This window comes from Pseudorca crassidens, chromosome 7, assembly GCF_039906515.1.
Source record: "Pseudorca crassidens isolate mPseCra1 chromosome 7, mPseCra1.hap1, whole genome shotgun sequence".
Taxonomy (NCBI): Eukaryota; Metazoa; Chordata; class Mammalia; order Artiodactyla; family Delphinidae; genus Pseudorca; species Pseudorca crassidens.
Genome location: NC_090302.1, coordinates 54,402,405 through 54,425,974, shown reverse-complemented (window position 1 = coordinate 54,425,974; position 23,570 = coordinate 54,402,405). Strand labels below are relative to the sequence as shown.

The following is a 23,570-nucleotide window of genomic DNA, read 5'->3' as shown; positions in this document are numbered from 1 at the left end:
GAGAAATTCCCAGGGACCCTTAATCTTCCTACAAACACTGGTTTGTAAGCTAAGAGCCAACTCACTATCTCAAAGTAATCTCCTTGTGCCCCTGCTACATAATTCTGATTATCATTTGTGTATCTTTAGACTGTCCCTGTGCTGTCTTTCAGTTTATTTCACTCTTGAGGATACCAATAAAAGAATGAAGAAAAAAGATTTTTTTTTTAATTCTAGTTTCTTCTTTCAAGAGCAATTGAACTTAAAGCTACTTTCCCTATTGTTTTCCATGAAGTTGCATTTAAATATTTTATTAATGCAAAGACGTGTATTCAGGACTAAGGACAAGTGAACAGTAGCCATGGCAACCAGGAAGCCATTCAGGAGGTGAAAAAAATGCAGTAAAGAGTAAGTGTTTTAATCCTTAACTTTAATCCCTTTACTTCCTGTTCTCAAAATGAAATATAAATCAGGCACCATGGAGCGCTGCAATTTTTCTCTGAAAAGGATGTTGGCAAAAGAGGATTAGTAATGGACAGAAGTATTTAAAGAATCTAATCACACAATTTGTTGTAAAACTTTTGAGACCACGAGTGACCAGTTCTTTTGAGGGCCGTCAATGAGAACCAACAAAACATACTTTGAAACTGATTAGAGAGTTGGCGCAGGGGAACACCTCTGCTTGCTGTTATTGTTACATCATTTCAGCCTGTGGTAATGACATGAGAAACCAAGGAATTTGCTTGGTTCCCCTAGTGGGGTGGTAGAAGACTGGGGGTGGGGGGTGTCTTGTTGGTAGAATAGAGATATTCTTTTGATCTTCAGAATACCAGGGAAAAATTAAGTCCCCTGTATTTCACATGCTACCTTTCCTTGATGTTTGATTACTATGGGAGTTTTACAAAGATGTGTGCTTTCCATTGTCAACAGACTCTTTGGATTTCTGCTAAAAACCACAGGCTTTACTTTCTGTGGACAATAAAACAGAATCCTCGGAAGGATAAATTATTACTTCTTAGTGTCTCTATTTTTTGTTTCTAAGATTTTCTTTTACATAGAGCACTGCTGACTTGTTAATTTCTGTTTTAAAATAAAATATCTGTTATCTTTTCCTTTAAAGTCAGACTTAAAATATGCCCCCTACACTGGCTTGAAACGTTGGTTGTTTGACTCTACAGCACATCTCTTTTCCCTTGTTCTGCTTTGGAGGATTATTGGGGATGAAAGGGGACATGTCTTTTGATGGCACTTTCCCTTTCTTACATACATATATATTTATTTCTACGGGACTAAAAGTTACCAGTACACAGGACTCTTTGCAGAGATCTGAAGTAGCCACAACTTCTCCTAGCTCCCTGCATTGTCAGAATGTGAAATCACTTCCAATAATAACATCCTCCCAAGGGGGTGCTAATAATGATGACAGATAAGTCAACATGAGGCCTAGAGCATTTGAGAGTGGAGTTAGACACAGCAGAACACTGAGTTTGGAGTTCCTTATAGACCTTGAAAACAAAAGCATACATGCTAAGTCCTGCAGGCGGCAGGACATCTGGGGAAGAAAAATAGCATCATGTTCTCCAGCTTAGAGGACAACGTGGAACATTGACAACTCCTGTTTCTGCTTCGTCATCATGACCTACTGTCATTTCTCCCCATACTGTCAGAACCAGCAAGGCTTGCATAGTCTAGGACAGAGCTTCTGAAATGTAATGCATGCACTGTGAGTGGCTACTGGCAGCCATCATTATCCTTCCTTACTTTCCTTGGATTTTTGGCTTTCTAGTCTGCAGTTCTGGGGTGCAGTTAAGTTTTCGGAGAGGGGATTGGAGTTCATTGCAGTGGGTGGATGACAAGAAGAAAGACAAAGTAACGTCAGTGTCCAAAGGAGGAATAGTAGGTTCTAAACATGAAAAAGACTTTGGCAGAAGCTGCAGAGACTACAGGAAGTCTCAGGAAGAGTCCAGTTCCTGTCTCAGGCTTTACTGTAAAGAACTTCTCTGAACCAGGCCTCCTTTCCCATTACCAAAGAGAAGAGCTTCATTTCACCAAAGCATTAAAAGTTTATGTGATTCATGCATCACTCTTAGATATACAGTCCTCAGTCGAGAGAGGGGAAGTTACCTACAGTAAAATGCTTCTGTGCCTTGATGAAAATAACACCAGGGGCAAGCTCTTATGTTGGTTGGCATTACCTCAGGGGGAAAAAGACCCTGGAACAGCATTAAAGCCTGAACGTGGAGCAGTGACCAGGGAGACCAGGGACATGGCTGGCCACTTAATCAACCAGGGTCCAAAAGATGGAGGGTCTTGTTTTGGCGATGTACATTGTCAAAAAGGGTGCTAGAGTGTGTCATTTCATGTCCACTTGGCTCGAAATTTCTGTTCTGCTTGTCAAATATATGCTAGACAGTGAATCTTTAAAAGCAATGTAGAAAGTTGGATTTGTTCCCAGCCCTTCCAGGTGAATAAGAGATAGGAAGTACAAATGTAATGAATGAGCATTTCTGGAAAAATTGCTCATTTGCACATTCCAATAGACAACATGTAAATGTGAATACTTTTATCTAGTGAAATTTGGCATGAACAGGGACTGAGCATTATAAGGAAATAAACTTCCTAAGTATCTTTAAAAAACAAAAAAACTTCTGTTAAGATTTCACTTGTCTAGAGGCAAGACGGGAATAAAGACACAGACCTACTAGAGAGTGGACTTGAGGATACGGGGAGGGGGAAGGGTAAGCTGGGACAAAGTGAGAGAGTGGCATGGACATATATACACTACCAAACGTAAAATAGATAGCTAGTGGGAAGCAGCTGCATAGCACAGGGAGATCAGCTCGGTGCTTTGTGACCACCTAGAGGGGTGGGATAGGGAGGGTGGGAGGGAGGGAGACGCAAGAGGGAAGAGATATGGGGACATATGTATATGTATAACTGATTCACTTTGTTATAAAGCAGAAACTAACACACCATTGTAAAGCAATTATACTCCAATAAAGATGTTTAAAAAAAAAAAAGATTTCACTTGTCTAGTTCCTGTTTTATTCTCAGTTGATAATTTCAGCATGCTTAAACTGCCTCACTCTTTTTTTTCCTTTTGTATTGCAATGAAGACATGATTTTATCTGCCTTTAGGAGCTGCCCTAAAGGATAAGCATGGATTAATGAATCCTTAGCAGCTATTGATTCATTTCTTTATTTGTTCACACATGTCCCCAAATACTTATATAGAGTACCTTTCATGTGAAAAGAAGCACTGTTTTAGCTTGTATGATTAAACAGACATGGTTTCTGTTTACAAGGACACTTTTTATCTTCTGTGACACACACACACACACACACACACACACACATATAATGTATAAGTAAGTATTATAGAATGTAGAAAACCACAGTACTATCAGAGTGATACAGAGAAATTGCTATTGGAATGTCTAAAAAGGAAGAAATTACTTTGGAATGGAAAGATGTGGGACAACTTTGAGGAAGAGGTGACATTGAATAGGATCTTGAAGAATATGCAGAATGTGTTATAGATATGCAGAGTCTGGAATAAGGGGGACTCCAGATGAGGGAAGCTTGTGGCAAGAAGTACAGCTTAAGACATGAATAAGGGTTACAGAGGAGAGCATGTTGGCTCTGTGTGACATGAGGCATGGGACATGAAAGCACACAGCTAGGGGAGAGCCCACCTGTTAAAGCTGGTGAGTTTGGGGGTAGGTAGTGCTTGGTAGAGAGTCACTAAAGGGCTTTGGAGTGGGGGTGGGGGTAATGCTGTCAGCAGTGTACTTGGGGAAAATTAAACAGAAAGCAAGTGCTCTCCTTTGAAGTTACAGCCTTCAACTTTTAGAAGTAGGCATTTGAAAATTGTCCAAACACCGATATACGTGAAAATCAGCCTTAAATCTTTTCGTGAAAATCAGCCTTAAATCTTTTTCAGACAATCTGTTTTAATTAAATGAAAGGAAGGAAAAAATAACTTCTGCAGTTAGTCTCTCCCCACTCCTCCTAAACTATAGCATCAGCAGGGGTTGTAGTCAGAAATCAATTCAAAGGGACACAATAAGGAGCTGGGGGAAGTAATTACTAGATAGCTGGCTGCTTTAATTAAACCTTGAGAATACTTGAATAGAAAGAAAAATGCTACACTTGACTGGATGGGATGGAATGTGTGTCGTCACATTAGGGCAATGAGCTGGTGTCAGGAGGAATTTATGAAGCTATGATAGAAGAAACCCTTCTTCTTGAGTCTTTACAACCTCATAACCAGGCCTCAAAGGGTGAAGGAGGATGTTTTCCATGCCATGTGAAATTCCATGTTAATATTTCTGTATTTGGCTAAAAAAAGAATCCATCCTTCAGTTTAATGTTCTGCCTTTTAGGTGTTCCTCCAAATGAAGTTTGAATCTACCTTTAACTATGTTCATTTATATATCATTTTCCAGTCAGAAAACAAAATGTAGGATTCTTGGTGTCAATTTTAGAATAATATTGACTTAGGAGGAAAATGGTGTTTTTACAAATGTAAACAATGCAGAAAATCCAACCTGCATGCCTTTATGATTTCAACATACTTTTGAACCTCAATTCTCCAACTCTGTCCAGGAGAGCTAGATAGTGGTACAGACTTTGGTAAATAGGGCATCTAGGTAAGTATTAACATCCCCCAAAGTGTTCTGAAAATGTTTTTTTGTTGGTTTTGATTTCTAATATATTTTGGGAAAAGTCCAATTAAAAAATTGAGTAAAAGCTAGCTACATTCTTCTGAGATAGAATAATTTCAGAGTGATATTATGTGTGAAAACTGTGCTAATGTCTTAAATAAGGCACTGTTTGGCCCCAGACTCTATTTATGAGGCTAAGCAAGACCACAGGGGGTTCTAACAAGTATCACTCTTAACAATTATAATAGCTTCTCTTCTTGAGCAAAAAAAAAAAAAAAAATTAACTATGTACTACACTAGCCACTTTCTGTAGGTCATCTCATGTAATCCTGTAATAACCCCACAGTGTTGGTGTTATCACCACCATTCTACAGAGGATGGTACTGAAGCCTTTCAAGGTTAAATATCTTGCCAAAGGCCACGTGTTAGTAGGTAGCAGAGCTGAAATTTGAACTTGCATCTACTAGACCCCAAAGTCTCCGTTCTTTTTCCTTTGTCTTATTGCCATATTATGGTATGATAAAAAGAAAGAGAAAAATAACTAAAGATGGATGGGAGAAAAAAGAAAATAAAGGTGCATGTTATACAGTGTTATAATGTTTCCACACTGGATATTAATGGGGAAAATGTAAGAATAGAAATGGTAGTTACATGTGTTGAACGTTGACTATATACCATTATTGGTGAAATAATTTATTATCTCATGTTATCTGTTATCCCCAACAACCACCTTATAAACTACCCACATTGTACAGAGGAAGCTGAGCTAAAGAGATGTTAAACTACTTGTTAACAGTTGTTTAACATTTCATAAGTAAGGGTACAAAAGCTCAAATCCAGGTATTTTGGGTCCAGAGCCCACACTCTTATTTTTCATGACCCATATGCTAAACTATTATTTGAGTGGCTGTTAATATCAATAGAGCACGGGCTGCTTTTCAGAGATAACTCACGCTTGTTTAGAGATTTAACATCATCATTTAATACCATCTTTGATGCCAGAGGATATTTTCATCAAGTTTGTAAATGGCCCCAAAGTGGGGAATGTGGTAGCCAGCTGAGTGACAGAGTCAAATGAAAGGCAGCGAAGAGCTTCTGTACCACCAAACAACAATGGAGATGTAAAAAGTTAGCTTCTGAATATAAAGAGCCATCAGAAATAAAGAGCATCATATTTGAAAAGAGATCTAGAAATTTTACTTAATGGCACGTTTTATTTTAGCCACACTATAAACTCCATGAGGGCAGGGAACCAGGTTATCTTGGGCATAACTTTATCTTCTAGGCCTAGCATAGTTTGGGGAACACAATAAGGGATTCAATAAATGGAATGAATGAATGAATGAATAATGTAACATGGACTTTAAAAAGCTATTGATTCTTTTAGGTTGAATTGATAGAGGTAGAACATCTAGAACAAGAGATGTGTTTGTTCTGTTACACTCTCTCTTGGTCACACAGCTAGTTCACTATATTAGTATTGGTATATCATTTGCACATTTACACATCCAGTGAGGTCCAGTGTTGAGAGTTATTGGTGTGGTGAATGGAATAATATGCTACATGAGAAAGCAGGGACTGACATTTTAGGTAAGTGACTTCTGTGTACCAAACATGGTTTCAAGCACTTTCTCAACCTTATCTAATTTATTTATTAAAGCAACCAAGATAGCTCAGTGGTATCATCTTTATTTTACAAAAGGGGGACTAAACTCGGGCAAGTCAATATATCTGCTCTGGATCACCCAGTAGTTGAACCAGTTTGTCAAACTAAGAGGCCCAATCTCCTTCTACCTGAGATTACTCTTGTCTATATTAAAAACTAAAGATATTCAGCCTGGAGAAAAAACTGCTAAGGGAGGGCTGACAAAGAAAGTAAACTACTGCCCCTTTTAGGGCTGAAATTCTGTGATACTGTGGCATTTCGAGGCTTCTCAAATATTAAAAGAAATATAAAGTAGACCACAAGCAAAGTTATTCTGTGTGGTCTGGGGGAAGAGGGGAGAAATAAACTCCAGTGAGTAGAAATTATGGGAGGCAGATTACAGATCAACTTGAGGCAAACCTTTCTAATGATTAGACCTATTTAACAGTGGAGTGCAATGAGTTGTGAGGAAGTGAGTTCCCTGTCATTGAAGGGATTTAAACAAAGGCTGAGCTGCCACCATGATATGCGGTAATGTTGGGCAGTTCAGTACCCTACATTTAAATTTAAATTAATTAAAATTAGATTAAAATAAAATAAAGTTTGGTTCCTCAGTTGCACTAGCTACATTTCAAGTGTTTATTAATCACATGTGACTAGTGTCTACCAATTAGTACAGTACAGAACTTTTCTATCATCTGAGAGAGTTCTGTTGGACAGCATTGCTGTCGCACTGGTGCATAGCATTACTGGACTCTGGTTCCTTTTTAGTCTGAAATTCTCTTTCTGTGAACAGTTCCCCATCAATCACTATTTTTTACTAAATAACCAGTAGTTTTGTTGTATCTATATAGGAGTTGATTTTTCATGTCTCTTATTGAGATATACCCTGGTATGTGTATTTATTCAAATATTTTGGCGTGTTCATTAAGTAGCTATAGATAAAATGTTTGGCCTTTGGAGTCAGTGCTAACCAAATAAGTACTTCCTATTATAGAAATTCAGGGTGTCCAATTGGACAGTACCTCTTGTTCCTGAAGAGTTTTCTTCCAGTACCATTTTTCTAAGTCTTCACTCTCATTTCTTTCCTTCTTTGCAAATTGGTCATTCCCAAAGGAAATGAATTTGACAGCAGATTGTTGGAGATTAATTACCTATGATATGCCAAAGCCACTTCATAAATGTCAGTGCTGAGGAATCCCTAGAGAGAGAATGTTTAGATTCAACTGGAAATTAATTGTAATTAATATAATAGGTTAATTCATTGTAATTATTTTTAAGCCTTTTGGCAGTGAGTTAATTCCCCAAGATCCACATTGCTCAAAGTGTCATAGAGAATGCTTGATGAGAATGTTCTGGTACTAAACCTTAACCCTCTTGAAAAAAATGCTATTTGTCTTTCCTTCTGGCTGAGTTTCTTCAGAAACATATTTTGGTGGCATTTGATTTCTGGAGAACAAAGGAATCCCTGCAAGGTGATGTATAAACATCACAGCCCAGATAGAGGATGCTCATTGGAGAAAGGGAAAACAAAGGCCTTTGATTGTGCCTCGTTTTCTTTGGAAGTATGTCTTGCTTCAGACTAACAGAATGCCTTTGCTCTTGGAATAAAATGTAATGGAACTGAAAATTGAAGAATCTGGGCCTTTTTCCCTTTCCTAATTATTTCCACTTGACTCACTTAATCTTGGACGATTATTCAATCATATCTGAAATGGGAAAATGATGGGAGTAGAATTTCCGTCTCTTGTTTCAAGAGCTTATAAACATTAACAGAATAGTCTTGAACAAAAAACAAATACAAATCACAATTGACGGTGCCTCGTTTTTAGATATTAGAAAAAAATCCCTGCATTTTTAGGGAAGCAGCTCAAGTTTCCAAATGCGGGAACCTTGTCAAGACTTGATGCGTGATTTCACTATTAACGTTGAAAAACTATCATTTAGAGCAAATATTTCATAATGGCAGATTGTACGGAAGCTAAGGAGACAATTTGTTTACTTGTACCTGGATAGGCCAAGAAATTAAGCCCTAAAATGGGTCATTAATGATCAGGATCACTAACACTCAAAGATTCGCAGGTTGGTTTCTGAGACTCAGAGATGTCTCATTTCTTTCTAGTATGTTTATGAGCCTTACTGCAGGTTTATGAATAGAAGGACACATGCAATCCTGATAGTTGCTGAGAGCTAGATCAGGACTCAATATGCAATAAAATTCCTGACAATTGGGACTGTCTAAAATTAAAGCTAACTGCCAAGATAGGGAAGTAAGTTGCCTGTTACAATAGGGAAACAAGCAGAGTCTGAGAGCCACCTACTGGGGTTGCTGCAGGGCAACAGTGCATAAGACAGAGATTTGGCCCCAGTGATATCTGAGGCTGTTTTGAATGCTAATTATTCTTGTAAATTAGGGTTTTATTTTTAATTTAGACTCCACAATTATGCCTTTAGTATTATCCATAATGGCCCAGAATACCCCACTTTCATTAAACATCTAGTTACTATACTGCTGGTGTGTGGGCAGAGCAGGAACTGAAGAAAAGGGAACAATGTATGTCTGAGCATCGTATGAGTACTGCTGATTGGCTCTCTGCATTCCTGAGGCAAATAAAAAGAATTTGGGGGCGTTTGCTAAATTGGGTGCTCCCAGAAGCAGGCTGTGAGCCAAGGATTCAGGTGCCTGTGAGTTGTTAAAGAACTGCTCCCAGGAGAATACAGGAGAGGAATGAGGGAAGGGGCTAAAGCTAAACAGGGTGTGTGTCGGGGGGTGATCCTACAGGGAGCTCTGGAGCATAATTTACACTTCAGAGTTTGTCCCACTTTGGCGCTAAGCAGAACTGGTTAGCCATGCATATGTCTGTTGGTGGGGGGTGTCTGCGAGCTGCTGGCTGTAATGTACGCAGAAGCTGGGGGATGGGCACACAAAGCGAGGAGAGGGGGCAGTACAGAGCTAATCAAAGGGATCAGAGGGGATCCGGCAGAGCAGCAGCAGCCTCTGCGCTATAGCTACTATTGTCTGTATCTTTTAAAATTCTCCGTCAGGAGAGGTAATTAAGACACGACCGCGTTGTATTTTTAGACACATCCACAGGCCACTAGAGATTGTAAAGTCCTTTAGATAAAGAATTGTGTCTCATTCTTACAAATCCAGTTAGCACTGTATGATTTACCCGGATGCTGGTCCCACCCTGCCAGGTGCTGCAGGGTTTTGAAAGTTTAAAAGACAGTCAGCCAACCAGGTCCTCATGGACTTTATAATAGTGCAGACTAAACTCATAACAAGAAACAAAGCCTTGAACATACGTCCAGTTGCAGGATTGTTGAAAGCAGACTCTTCAGCTCTCCCTGTACCATTGGGGGCCCCGTGTGGGCTGACCTGGTCAGAGGGGCTTCATTCAGGAGGGAGCCATAAACTGGGTCTTGGAGGAATTATACTGAGAGGAAGGAAGCCATTCCAGGCAAGAGGAATGAACAACATAATAAATGGGATATTTGCAGACAGCAAGATATTGCTCATGAAAGGAGCAGAGGCTTTTGTCGAGGCCTAGGGGAAATATCTATCCTTAGTATGTGGTGGAGTCACGTCACAGAAGCTCTTCTTGTCTTCGCCTTTTGGGACTGGTGTACTAAGAGAGGAGAGGATATTTGTTTCTTGGGTATGCCATAATAAACTCTATTTTAGGAGAGTCTGCCTGAAATCCCAGTATGGATTGATGAGGAAAGAGGGCCTGGAGGGAGAAGTAATGCCTAGCAGTCACTATTAGCAGTCCAGCCCCATTTTTTTTTTTTTTGATATGGACCATTTTTAAAGTCTTTATTGAATTTGTTACAATATTGCTTCTGTTTTTTGTTTTGGTTTTTTGGCCCCGAGGCAGGTGGGATCTTAGCTCCCCGACCAGGGATTGAACCAGCACCCGCTGCATTGGAAGGCAAAGTCTTTTTTTTATTTTTTTATTTTATTTTTGGCTGCGTTGGGTCTATTTTTTGGTTGCAGTGCGCAGGCTTCTCATTGCAGTGGCTTCTCTTGTGCAGCACGGGCTCTAGGCACGCGGGCTTCAGTAGTTGTGGCACGCAGGCTCAGTAGTTGTGACTTGCGGGTTTTAGAGCGCAGGCTCAGTAGTTGTGGCGCACGGGCTCCGCGGCATGTGGGATCTTCCTGGACCAGGGCTCGAACCCATGTCACCTGCATTGGCAGGCAGATTCTTAACCACTGCGCCACCAGGGAAGCCCCTGAGGGTGAAGTCTTAAACATTGGACCGCCAGGGAAGTCCCTCCAGCCCCATATTGCTCCGTGAACCTTGCCCTCTGAATTCCAGCTGCCTGCAGATTCTTTCCACCAGGATGTCCCAGAATAATCTCAGAGTTAACATGTCTTAAACCAATCTGCTGATTTACCTCCAACCTACTTCTCTGTTCTCCTTTGCTGTTCCTCAGGCCAAAACTTGGAGCCGTCCTTGACTCTCCTTCTCTCATATTTTACACCTCATTCAGCTCCACCCTCAAAACAAAGTCACCAGGGACTTCCCTGGTGGCACAGTGGTTAAGAATCCGCCTGCCAATGCAGGGAACACGGGTTCGATCCCTGGTCAGAAGATCCCACATGCCGCGGAGCAGCTAAGCCCGTGCGCCACAACTACTGAGCCTGTGCTCTAGAGCCCGCAGGCCACAGCTACTGAGCCCACATGCTGCAAGTACTGAAGCCTGCACACCTAGAGCCCATGCTCTGCAACAAGAGAAGCCACTGCAATGAGAAACTCGCTCACCGCAGCGAACAGTAGCCCCCACTCACCGCAACTAGAGAAAGCCCGTGCACAGCAATGAAGACCCAACGCAGCCAAAACCAAAAAACAAAGTCACCGCCTCTGACTCTAGGCCTTCGGCATCTCCCATCTGGATTGTTGAGATAGCCCCTAACTGGTCTCTCCTGCCCTCCTACTGTCTGTTTTCCACACAATAATCAGAGTTATCTCTTCGCATTATAAGACAAACCAGTTGCTTTCCTGCTCACAGCCTCCCATTAGTTGCTGTCACAATGAAATCAGTCCGCCCTCGATATCCTCATGTTCCGCATCTCTGAATTCAACCAACCACAGGTCAAAAATACGGGGAGGGCTTCCCTGGTGGCACAGTGGTTGAGCGTCCGCCTGCCGATGCAGGGGACACGGGTTCGTGCCCTGGTCCGGGAAGATCCCACATGCCGCTGAGGGGCTGGGCCCGTGAGCCATGGCCGCTGAGCCTGCGCGTCCGGAGCCTGTGCTTCGCAACGGGAGAGGCCACAACAGTGAGTGACCTGCATACCGCAAAAATAAAAAAATAATACGGGGAAAAAATTCCAGAAAGTTCCAGAAAGCAAAACTTGAATATGCTTTATGTGCCTGCAACTATTTACATAGCATTTTCATTTTATTGGGTATTACAAGTAATGTAGAGATGATTTAAAGTATATGGGAGGATGTACATAGGTTATATGCAAATATTGCACCATTTTATATAAGGAACTTGAGCATACGTGGATTTTGGTAGGTATCCACAGGGGTCCTGGAGCCAGTGCCCCTGGATACTGAGGGATTACTATGCTAAATCTCCCGGTGTTGAAGGCTGGACACAACCTGACTCTGGCTATTTCTCCAGCCCCATGAGCCTCATCTTTCCCATTGCTCCCTTGCTCCCTCCTCTCCAGGTGGTTGTTTTTAGAACCCATCAGCCTGTTCCCTCTTTAGATTTCTTTCCTTTCTGTTCCATCCACATAAAATGCTCTTTCTACCATCTTGCCTCTCTCACTTCATTCAGGTCACGGTCCATAATGTCCTCTCCTCCCAGAGGCCTTCCTTGACCCCTCGTCTAAAAGCATGGAGATACGAGTGTCATCCCCACGAAGTCTGGCTGAGCTCCACAGAAACAGGAGTCAGGGCCAAAGAGAACATCAGGGAAGGGATGAGAAGGGGAAGAGGACCCAAGGGAGGAGCATAGAGTCAGAGACTCAGGAGAGAGAGAAGTAAGATGTCCTCTTTCAGAGAGGGGTACTGAGGTCGGGATGCCCCTGGATTAAGATCATCTCCTTTCAGGGGCCCTGAGGCCACTCTGCATGTGCTTAGGATGCAGATCTTAAGGAATGTTGGGTGCCATGCTTTATTTTTCCCAACTGCAGATATTCATATTACTGGCCCAGGACTGAACCAGGTGACAAGCCTCTGGGGAAGGGGAAATGAAAACCAAACAGTGGTGCTTTTTGTTTCTCTGTCTCTACTCCAACAAAGACCCCTTTCCCTCAAGGGCATGGTGTCAGAATCTACACAGGGATAATGAGATATTCCAGGAACTTTTCTGGAGAACCTAGGGGCCCTTTGCTCTTTCCCCAACTAGACCAATCTGAATGACAGTTTCCTGGCTAAAATACTTAAAAGTCCTAAGAGGAAGAAGGAAGTGTATGAATGTATGTGATGTGGTACAGAAAAGGAGGAAGTTGGGGCTGGGTTATTTCTTGAGGTGGTATAGTGTAACTTTGAAGAGCCTGGTTTGGGATTCTGACACCCAAATCCAAGTCTGACCTTTACCGGATGTGTCATTCCAGCTTTCTCATCTCTAAAATGGTAATCACAATAGTGTGTGCCTCTTAGGGTTGCTATGAGGCACACAGTGTCAAGTACACTACACGGATTCCATATATGTTTATTGAAATGGAATGCAATCTTTAAAACTGTGTCATGGTGACTCTGTACATCCAGCCATTTCCTGTGGAATTTATGTGCATGATCCTCTTTTCCTTGCTGATTGGAAATAATCATCATATGGTTGTGTCTTTCAAAGTGCATTCTAATAGGATCTGTATCAGTCATGCTTCTCCAGACAAGCAGAACCAGTAGGAGATATCTATATGTATGTATCTATATCTATATGCATATCTATAGATACAGATAGAGAGAGAGAGAGATTGATAGATTTCAAGGAATTGGCTTACTCAGTTGTGGGAACTGGCAAGTCAGAAATCTGTAGGGCAGGCGCACAGGCTGGAAACTCGGGCAGGAGCTCATGCTCCAGTCCAAAGGAAGAATTCCTTCTTTTTCAGGTAAACCTTAGGTTTTTGCTACCACAGATTGGATGAGGCCTACCCAGGTTATAGAAAATAATCTCCTTAAAGTCAACTGGCTGTAGATGTTAACCCTATCTACAGAATTCCTTCCCAGCAACACCTAATGTTCGATTGAATAATTGGGTACTATAGTACAGCCTCGTTGACACAAAACTAACCATCAGTGTATCCATACCCTACAACTTATATGGACTCTCAAAGAAAGGGAGACACAGTGCCTATGAGGCTATAGATAATAGGGGATGAAATGAGCCTCCCAGGAAGTAGATGGTGAAGACCCTATAAGGATTTCCTGCTGTACTAAGACTAAAAGCCAAAGTGCTAACTGAGTGCTGCAGGGTCCTGTGATCTGGCTCTGCCCCCACCTCACCTCTCAGAACTTATCTCCTACTTCTCTCTCTAGGTCACACCCCACTCCAGCCTCGCTGGCTTCTTAATTCTAGAACTCTCTTCCCCTTGATATGTACTTAGCTAATTTCCTCAGTTTCTTCAAGTCTTTGCTTGAGTCTCTTCTCAACAAGATCACAGTTCTCCCCAACCTAACAATCCCACCTACCCTTCTCCTTTTTTCTTTTTTCCATAGCACTTACCACCTTCTATACAACTTACTTATTTAGTTCATTTATTTACTGTTTACTCCCTCCTCTAGAATATAGACTTCTCAGTAGGGATCTTTGTGTGTTTTGATTACGAATGTATTTCAAGCCCCTAGAACAGTGTCTGGCATATGGTTGAGGCCCAAGAAATACTAATTCAGTAAATGAAAGAGAAAGATAAAGAAGGGCGGTGCTACTCAAGAACTGATAGGGTGTGGTTAGGGCAGCTGAGTTGAACGACTCCAGGGGTGCCATTCACATAGATTGCAATATGAATAAACATCCCTGGTGTTGTGCAACACAACAGCTCCTTAAAATAGATGAACTGATGAGTGGGGCAGGGGGAGTGGTTGTTCAAATTCCATTTCTTTCTATAAAGAGCAGTAAAGGCTCCATAAAGGGCAAGTCCTTGTTGTCCTCTAAGGGCAGGTGTTAAAATGGATTGACATTTTTTAACCTTTTTTATCCCTGTGAAAGGATAAAAATCCAAATTGTTCTTAAGAAATGAACTTCATGTAACCATTTATTATTATGAGGTCTGAAGGGAGACATAATAAGAAATGGTTACATGAGGTTCATGTCATAAGGACAATTTGGCTTTTGTAATTCCTTATTTCTACAATTCATTTCCTCTTCTCATAACCAGAAAAATCTCAGCTCTTCTATAATCAGGATTCTTAGAGAATCTTCTCATCAGGATTCTTAGTGGTTCCAAAGTGTGGTTCCCAGATAACAGCATTATCATGACCTGGGAACTTTCCAGAAATGAACTGCAGACCCAATGGATCATTAGCTCTGCATTGGAGCCTGCAGGTGATTCTGATGCATGTCCAGGTTTGAGAACCACAATTAGAGACCATCCCCGTTGAAGAACTTTCCTCTTTCTTTTTTATATTCCTAGGAGCTAAGAAGATGTTGTTTTATATAAATAATTGGGTTTCTTACTCCAAATATAAAACCATAGTATATTGAAAGATATCCCTCCCAGGAGATTCTGCTGTGTGCCTCCTGCTTCACCCATTTGACAATTCCTGGACTAGAGAATGTTTAAAAGCCTTAAATGATCTGGAGGGCCTTTTCCTGGTCTAATAATCTGGGAGGGAGAGAGGGATACTAAATTTGCATATCATTACTGCATTTCTATGCATATGGCCCTCCTTCGGAAATTTTGCATAAGGTGCTTGAGGACCTTCTGCAAAAAAAAAGGTCCTCAAGGCTTACTTAATTTAAGAAGCACTTTCTAGAACCATGTCTAGTCCCAGAGAAAACCAAATTAACTCTCACCACAAAGCTGTATGGAATCACACTCTTGGAACACATGAATACTTGTCACAGCTAAGGAAGAATTGCCTGCCTTTGGATCCAGGAGTAACCATGGCTGTGAAATGCCTTAGAAAGACCTCATCAGTACTCATATCTGTAAAACCCTAGAATAGTTGGTAATAGAAAGCAGAGAGATGTTCATGTCTACTCTTAGTAGAACATGTGGGCCCCAGATCACATTTTAACGATGAAAGATAAATTAAAAGTGATCACCAGAACTCATTCTAAGCCTTGATTTTTTTCCAGTTTTTCTTACGTGGCATGTGTTAGGTTAGTACCAAAATAACAAACATACCTTCCAAAGCCCCTGAGAGGGTTAGGCATTAACTCAGATAGTCTTGGTCAGACATTCCAATATGGCTAAGCTGAGGAAATTATGTCTTGTTCACGACATGTGTTAAACGCTTCTTCCCTATACTTAGGGTCACTGTGCCCTTTTCATATTCTTGGACTAAGACCTGGACATGTGTTTGTCTCTTCATGAAGCTTTTTCAGTTCCAAGAAATACTGCTCTCTAAATAGTAACTTACTGTTGTTTTGTACCTGTGTGTATGTTTTTCTTTCTGATCAGAGTCATTGTCGGTCGTGTGCTCGTAGTGTTTAACAACCAGCTTTCCAGATGAAAAAGCCCCAGTTTGTAGCATTTGTCAATTTCCATAAATGTGTAAATGCTATCACCATGACCAATTTCAAGCTATCAATATGACATCACTGCAAGTAAAGTTTGGAAAAAGTACACACAATTGGTATTCTTGGATTGGTGCAAGCCAGCTCCAACATGTCATTGGAATGTAGAAAATTTGGAAAGCAGAGGAAAGGATAAAAAGAAAACAGAGGAAATCAATTCATGATATTGCTGCTAAGAACAAAAATCACTTTAAATATTGGATTACATTTCCTTACAGTATTTTGTCTTTGTTTTAATGTAATTGTTATCATTTTGTATACATAATTTTGTGTTTTGCTTTTATATTCATGAACATCATTTTAATGGTTGTATAACATTCCATCAAATTAATGTAACAATAACGCTATATATCAAACTAGAGCACTGGGTATAAATCTTCCTTCACCTTTCTGGCTATTTCCTTAAGGCGAATTCTAAGAACAAATGATTTCAATTATGGGTCTTGAAAAAAATATTCCCAAGTACCATTTGGAGAGTTTGAAACAGTATACACTCCACCCAACAGTGTTTAAGAATGCTTCTCTCACTCTACCTTCACTACAACTACTTCTTTTTTAAAGCGTTGGATAATTTGATAAGTTCTTCTTTTTTTAATATGTAGAATATTTATTTATTTATTTTAACATTTTTATTGGAGTATAACTGCTTTACAATGGTGTGTTAGTTTCTGCTGTATAACAAAGTGAATCCGCTATACGTATACATATATACCCATATTCCCTCCCTCTTGCGTCTCCCTCCCACACTCCCTATCCCACCCCTCTAGGTGGTCACAAAGCACTGAGCTGATCTCCCTGTGCATTGCAGCTGCTTCCCACTAGTGAGGTGGATGGACCCAGACTCTGTCATACAAAGCGAAGTGAGCCAGAAAGAGAAAAGTAAATACCGTATGCTAACACATATATATGGAATCTAAAAAAAAAAAAAGGTTCTGAAGAACCTAGGGGCAGGACAGGAATAAAGATGCAGACGGAGAGAGTGGCATGGACATATATACATTACCAAATGTAAAATAGATAAGTTTTTAAAAAAGGTTTAGCATTGCATTTCTTTACAATTGTGCCGAACATTATGTTTATTTTCATTTCTATTTCTCCTTTTTAAAAATTTTTGTTCATGTCAAGGGCTGCATAGTGAGTCAGTCCCCTCCTAGGAGATTCTGCTGTGTGCCTCCCTCCTCACTCATTTGATAATTCCTGGACTAGGGAATGTTTAGGATCTTTAAATGATCTGGAAGGCCCTTTTCTGGTCTACTCATCTGGGAGGAAGACAGAGAGGGACACTAAATTTGCTCCCTCTCTCCCCCACTTACATCTCGGCTTTTTTCTGTTTCTCTACTCCAAGCCCCAGACTCCCTCCACTTCTGCCTTACTATCCCTCAGATAATCCAGGCACACCACAGAGCAACAGGTTCTTCCCCCATATGTCTGCAGGACTGACTCCCTCACTTCTATCAAGGCTTTTTACCAGTGCCATCTCCAACAGACTTTCTCTGATCCCCCTGTGTCAGGTTGCCATCCCTCATCCCTACTCACTGTCTCCCTTTTCTGAGTCACTCTTCTCTATAGCATTTATCACCATCTGCTATGCATTTATTTTACTGTTCATCATCTGCTTCCCCTCTAGGGTATAAGTTCCATAAGACAGTATCTCTAGAGTCTAGAGGAGCATCTAATGCTCAATAAATAATTGTTGAATGAGACTCAAGCTCTGTACCTAAAGGGTTGGATTTATCTTGATGAAGACAAAATCAATTTATATGTTCTCTTTAAACACTGAAGATAACTATTTGCAATATCTGTAAGAAATATATTTCTACATTTTTTGAAGATATTATGTTTTTAGACAAACAGAAGTTTGGTATTTTTATGTAACTAAATCTTCCATTGTGATTTTTTTCAATTCAAATTACACTTATAAAATTCTTTTTCATAAAGAAATTAGATAACTTTGCACCCGTACTTTATTCTGCCATTTTTATGGCTCTTTAATATACAAAGAATTAATTTTGTTATTGTGATAAAATGAAGTCTAATTTTTTAATGTGACCTACTGTTGAGATAGTTTGTTGCTTGTAATGACTTTGCTTTTTCTTGTTACCATGTTCCATATTTTAAAATTTAACTTGTGTATTTTCCTCTCATGTAAAATCTACAGGTATCAAATCTCAATGGACATTCTTAATTATCTCTAAGATATTTTCATGATAGTATCTCTGTATTTTAAAAGCACTTTACGGAGGGGGAGGTGGTGGTGGGATGAACTGTGAGATTGGGATTGACATATATACACTAATATGTATAAAATAGGTAACTAACAAGAACCTGCTGTATAACAAAATAAAATTTAAAAAACTAAAAGAAAAAGCGCACTTTACAATACAGACTAAATGCACGTGAGTTTGTTTTTGTTATCACTACAAGTTCTGATAGGATACAGAGCAAATGAAAGAAAATATAATAGGAAGTTGGGTTCCCAGAAGTGGAAATATCAAGGACTGAAGTAAAATCTGCCTCTAGCCACATTTTTCCTGAAACACCTGCCAGGTGTTATTAGAATTAGAAAGCTGACCCTTTTATTGACTCTGTAAGTCCCATGCCTAACCTGTAGTTGTTGCTTGATAAATATTTGTGGACTGAATTGCCTGAGCCTTACAGCATGATAGCCTTTCCAGAAAAGTATTCCAAGGAATCGCCTTCCTTTTCCATCTGTCTTCTGTTTTCTCGTTCTCTTAGCTGCGGTCCAGTGCAGAGCTCCATCCTGACCTGCTCACAGATTGCCTCACCGTGCAGCCCCTGCAGCCCGCCACTTCCCCACGAGATGCTGCCGATAGGGCGGTGGGATGCTCCCCAGGGCCCGGGCCTGACCTCTATCCAGGTAATGTCAGCAAAGGCAGACCCAGCCACATCAACTACCCTTCTCTAGGCCCTTCACTTCGGTTAATGGAAATGCACACATAAAAATGCTTCTAAGATCATCTGTATTTCACTTTATCAGTAGACTGCAAATTATCCCCCTCCTGTCCTCCGCATTTGATTCCTGAGCTGGGTTTGGCAGCAGACTGTTTTTTCTCATAAAGAAACAAAGTAAAATAATGCATTAACTCTTTAGGTTCTGGACTTCTGCCAAAAGTTCAGTGTACCCAACCCTCCCAGGTATCTTAAATTTATTAATTTGATTTAGACTCAAAGGAAATGTTTTCCCTAATGGAACAGTCATTGTTGTCTTTGCATTGTAAAAGGAAGCCCCAGGTCTCTAAGAAAAAATTTCACATCAGTAAATCAACTTGTAAGAATGTCCATTAATGTTTGTCAACCACTGGGGGAGTAGGGTTGGGGTGGCACTCCCAGAATAGCTTCCTTCTGCCTAGGTTTGAATAATAGATGACTCTCCATCTAGAAAAATGTTATGTATGCAGTGAAAAATGAGAAAGGATTAATATGCAATAAGGATGTTATTTTTTTCATTTACTTTCTTAGCCTGGATTTGTGTGCATTTTCTACTCTCTATAATGGTGATATACTTGCGCAAACATGATTGGTTAGTCACCCTCATATATGGAAAGCTCTTACTGTCATGCTATGAACATGAAAGCAAAAGTCCCACCAGCTCCACATTCCAGACAATGGGAATTTTCTGTTTTCTGTGAATTACAAATTCTTCTCCCACTCCATCTGGTTCCAGAGCCAGGTTTTGGCAGCAGATTGCTTTTTCTTTTTAAAACTCCTAATAAGCCGTAAAGAATGAAGAATTTACTGATGCATAACAGTGGAATAGGAGAAAGACAAGCTTGTATAACTTTTTAAACTTCACAGTTCTCAGCTGATCCAAATGCAGGGGAAAAGGCATTAAGCAAATATTTCAAGGGGGTCAGAGTCATCAAGACATCCTTAGTGTTGTCCCAGTGTTGGTAGCACTTTATCAATTGCTTTGGGTACTTATTCTTGGAGAAAACAAAGCCTCAGCTTTTTGAGACCATAGGAGATTAGATTAAAACTTATTTGAAAGGCTGACCAAATCTGACAGAGATTTTGGGTGCAGGTACACATAACACATGAAATATGCCAATGTACAATGTTACCAGCACCCAAATATTTTATATTAGACATATACATGAAAAAGTGTGACTAGCTTTTGTTTGTACATATGTCTGTTTGATTTGCCAAACATTTGATATGTGAACATTTATTCTAGCACATTAAATTAGCAATCAGTTTAAAACAGGCTTTAGGGCATTTCCCTACTTATTTAGTCCATAAATCCATGATCTTACTATTATAAATAGCTGGAACCCAGCAATTAGAGAGTAAGAGCTAACCAGAATTGATTGAAAAATGATCCAACATCCAATATAAAAAAATATGGTGATGGGCTGGTCTTGTTGCATTTAAGCTTCTTGGAAATGGATTTGGGAAGCCATGGTATCTTTGTCTATGAGAAACATTAGTACCTTTGCTGTATGTGGCATACAGTATATGGCTCACTTTCAAAACTTAGGAGTCACATTTGTCTTGATATGTGCTTTTGGGTGTCTGGTAGTATTGTTTAAGTTTTTTTAAGAGGTTTGGTTTGAAACGGCTTTGTCATTCCAGACAGAATTCCTCTTTTTGTTCATGATGCTTTTCTGCATTTGATCTTCAAAACAAGCTGTTAGCTTTGAGCCTCTAACTGTGGCAGGCGAGCTGCCAGAGCAGACGAGGAGCCTAGGTTACCACGGCGTCAACAGAGCATCTTCACATTGACTCGAATTTTCTGTGGCTCTGGGAATATTGGAAACAGGCAGGTGGCCATCTTGCTTAACTTTGTTCCTAGAATTTTACTTCTCTAGTTAGCTTTTAAGTATGAAAGTTTATCTGGCCTGCTTCTTTCTTTATTCCTGCTTCCTTCAGGCTCTATTTTACTTTCTTTGCTCTTGACTTTTTTTTTTTTTTTTAGTTGATTATGTTCTCTGTTTTGCTGAGTAGGCAACAAACAGAGCAGAACAAGGCAGTGAAACTAAAACAAAAATTTTCAGCCTTCCTTTTATAGTTCTAGAAATGCAGTTACCAGCAGTGCACGTTCACACCAGTTTCAGACCTGTGCTAAAGATTGATGGAAAGAAGCTAAACAGCAAAAAATGCCGAAAGAAAAGGAAGCTGTTCATCAATTAGTTAAATGTAAAATCTGAAGTGTTAAGGTAATTTGGTGAAGATTAAGAGTTGGCTAAATGGCAAAAAGAATTTGGAGTCGTTCCCTTAAAATTCTATTATACAAAATCAAGAAAATATTTGTTTAAAGATTGTCAAGAACTTATACCTATAAGGGCTAGTAAATTGATTAATCATAAAAATATTTTGATGGAGACTTGTTGAGTGTATATGGGTGCAAAGGATCAAAAATAGTTTAGCATGAATATCATGATTTTTTTAGAAGCCACAATGACTGGGGACTTGTGGTTTGAAGAAGTCATGATTTCGAAATGGAAATTTTTAGTGGCTAGGAGACAGTAATTTGTAAGATTCCAAGGTAGGAATAGTTTGCAGAGCATTAAGGTGAACGGGGAAGATGGCAGTTCTGACACATACAAGTCTTGCAAGTCTCCTAACATATTGGCTTCCCTTATTGAAGCAAACTTTTCAGTTGATAAGACAGAGTTTGACTGGAAAGGATTGCACGAAAAGACTTTTATTTCTTTGGAAGAAAATAGTGCCCCAGGTTAAAGCAGCCAAATATTACTTGAGGTCACACTGAGGAAGATTTTAAATTGAGGTGTTTACTTATCTACTATTCTGAAAAACCCAGGGCTCCCCACCACCGCTCCTGGGTTAACCTGAGAGTAATTTTGTGATCTAACAGGGAGGCCAGGGCAGTGATGAGTAATTCTCAAGGTTGGCTCACTTATATCTTCTGTGCTTTTGTTCAGAAGTTCTGTAACCCAGATAGATAATGCCCCAGGCCAGCCTGTAAATTTAGGTGATTTATCTGGTAATCTGAGGGAGGAGTATTTCATAGCCAGTAGATCAAGGTGTGAATGCCACACTCAAGCCTAAATGCCTGTGTAGATCTTCTCATCAGCGCCCTCGATGAGCTAATAAAGTGGATAAGCCTATAATTAGTGAGTCTGCAGTATCATGGGCAGCCTGGACCAGTGCCTGGTCTTGGCAGAGAGTCCATTCAGTAACAAAGCATGCTCTGGGGAAGAATTTCTGTCCCATGAGTGATCAAAAAAATTACATCTCCCTCCAAACTGAAACTGTACTACAGACTCAATAAAACATGGCCTTTGCAAATGCCCTTAGCCATGAAGACATCATAGAGGCCAGTGTGGTTGAGATATTTGAGTCCCACAGAAACCACCCATGAGGTGAAGAGCTAATGCAACTGGAACAAGGAAATCTGCAAGAATGGGGGGGATTTTATTGTTACCACTTCTATCGGGTTATAAAATAATGATGTTTTAGAGCTTATAAGTCCTATTGAATTATCCCAATTTTGAATGTAACTAGATTTTTCAGGAGAAAAAAATGTGTTATGTTCAGATATCATAGGGCATTGTAAAAAAAAATCAAAGACTTGTTTAGGACAGGAATTTTTGAAGCCGTGTAATAGTCGGTCCTCCATATCTTCAGATGCAGAACTCAAGGATACAGAGGGACTTCGGCATCCAAGGATTTTGGTATTTGCACGGGGGTCCTGGAACCAATCCCCCAAGGATACTGAGGGATGACTGTATTGTCATTCCCTTCCCTTCACCTCGTTACTGGAAAATGAAAGCTTCTCTCTTACAATATCATCACTTATTTTTTTACAATATCATCACTTTTTTAATATATAGCACTGTATTAAATCCATACAATATTTAGCATACTTCAAGAAATAGTTAATGTTTCATTTTAAAGTAATGTTTCGTACAGTATTTAGCATACTTCAAGAAATAGTTAATGTTTCATTTTAATGTAATAGCTAATGTTTCATTTTAATGCATGGTATATGTTTTAATGCATTTTCTACATTCTTGAGTTGAGTATATTTGCTATCTTGGGACAGCTTGCAGAGTTTCAGGGGCTAGAAATAGTTTCATATAAATGTGCCTCATATAGTCTACTCTCAAAAAGTGGTTGTTAATTCAGGGACTTTATTAGAAGGTTCTAAATTGGCACACAAATTTCCCAATAGGTTAAACTTTATAGGAGAATTGTGAAGATCGAATAACATGATCTATGTAAAAGTCCTTAAGAGGGCATAGTGCACTGTAAAAAATGCAATAGTTATTAATTGCATTATTTTCAAAAGCACTGCTTTGTTTAGAATTCACAAGAGGTGAAAAAGGGACAGAACAATTTGGAATCGGTGTTGGACCAACACTAATGGGCCAACACCAAGAAGGAGGCAGGTACTGGGGTTACAGAAAGGATTTAAAGGGAAACATTTGGCAATAAAGTCATTGTCAAGTCTCTTTGATGTTGCCTTGAACTGCTGTCAAAATCTTGCATTGTTTTTGTAACGTCTCTTGTGTCTGTGGTTTGTCCACAGATTGCATTGGATCCGTGAGGGTAGGAGCAAGCCTCATCCTTCTCTGTTATAGGCACTGATAGCTTTA

General features: G+C 39.9%; 1 protein-coding gene across 9 annotated transcripts in view; it reads left to right on the top strand.

Annotated features, from left to right (window-relative positions):
* Positions 1 to 23,570, top strand: part of GLIS3 (GLIS family zinc finger 3) — a 506,390-nt gene that overhangs the window by 420,425 nt on the left and 62,395 nt on the right. For all 9 annotated transcript variants that reach the window (XM_067744278.1, XM_067744276.1, XM_067744283.1 and 6 more), the window contains one exon: positions 18,727 to 18,868. In XM_067744278.1, the coding sequence (XP_067600379.1) occupies positions 18,727 to 18,868 (142 nt within the window). The remainder of the gene's footprint in view (positions 1 to 18,726; positions 18,869 to 23,570) is intronic.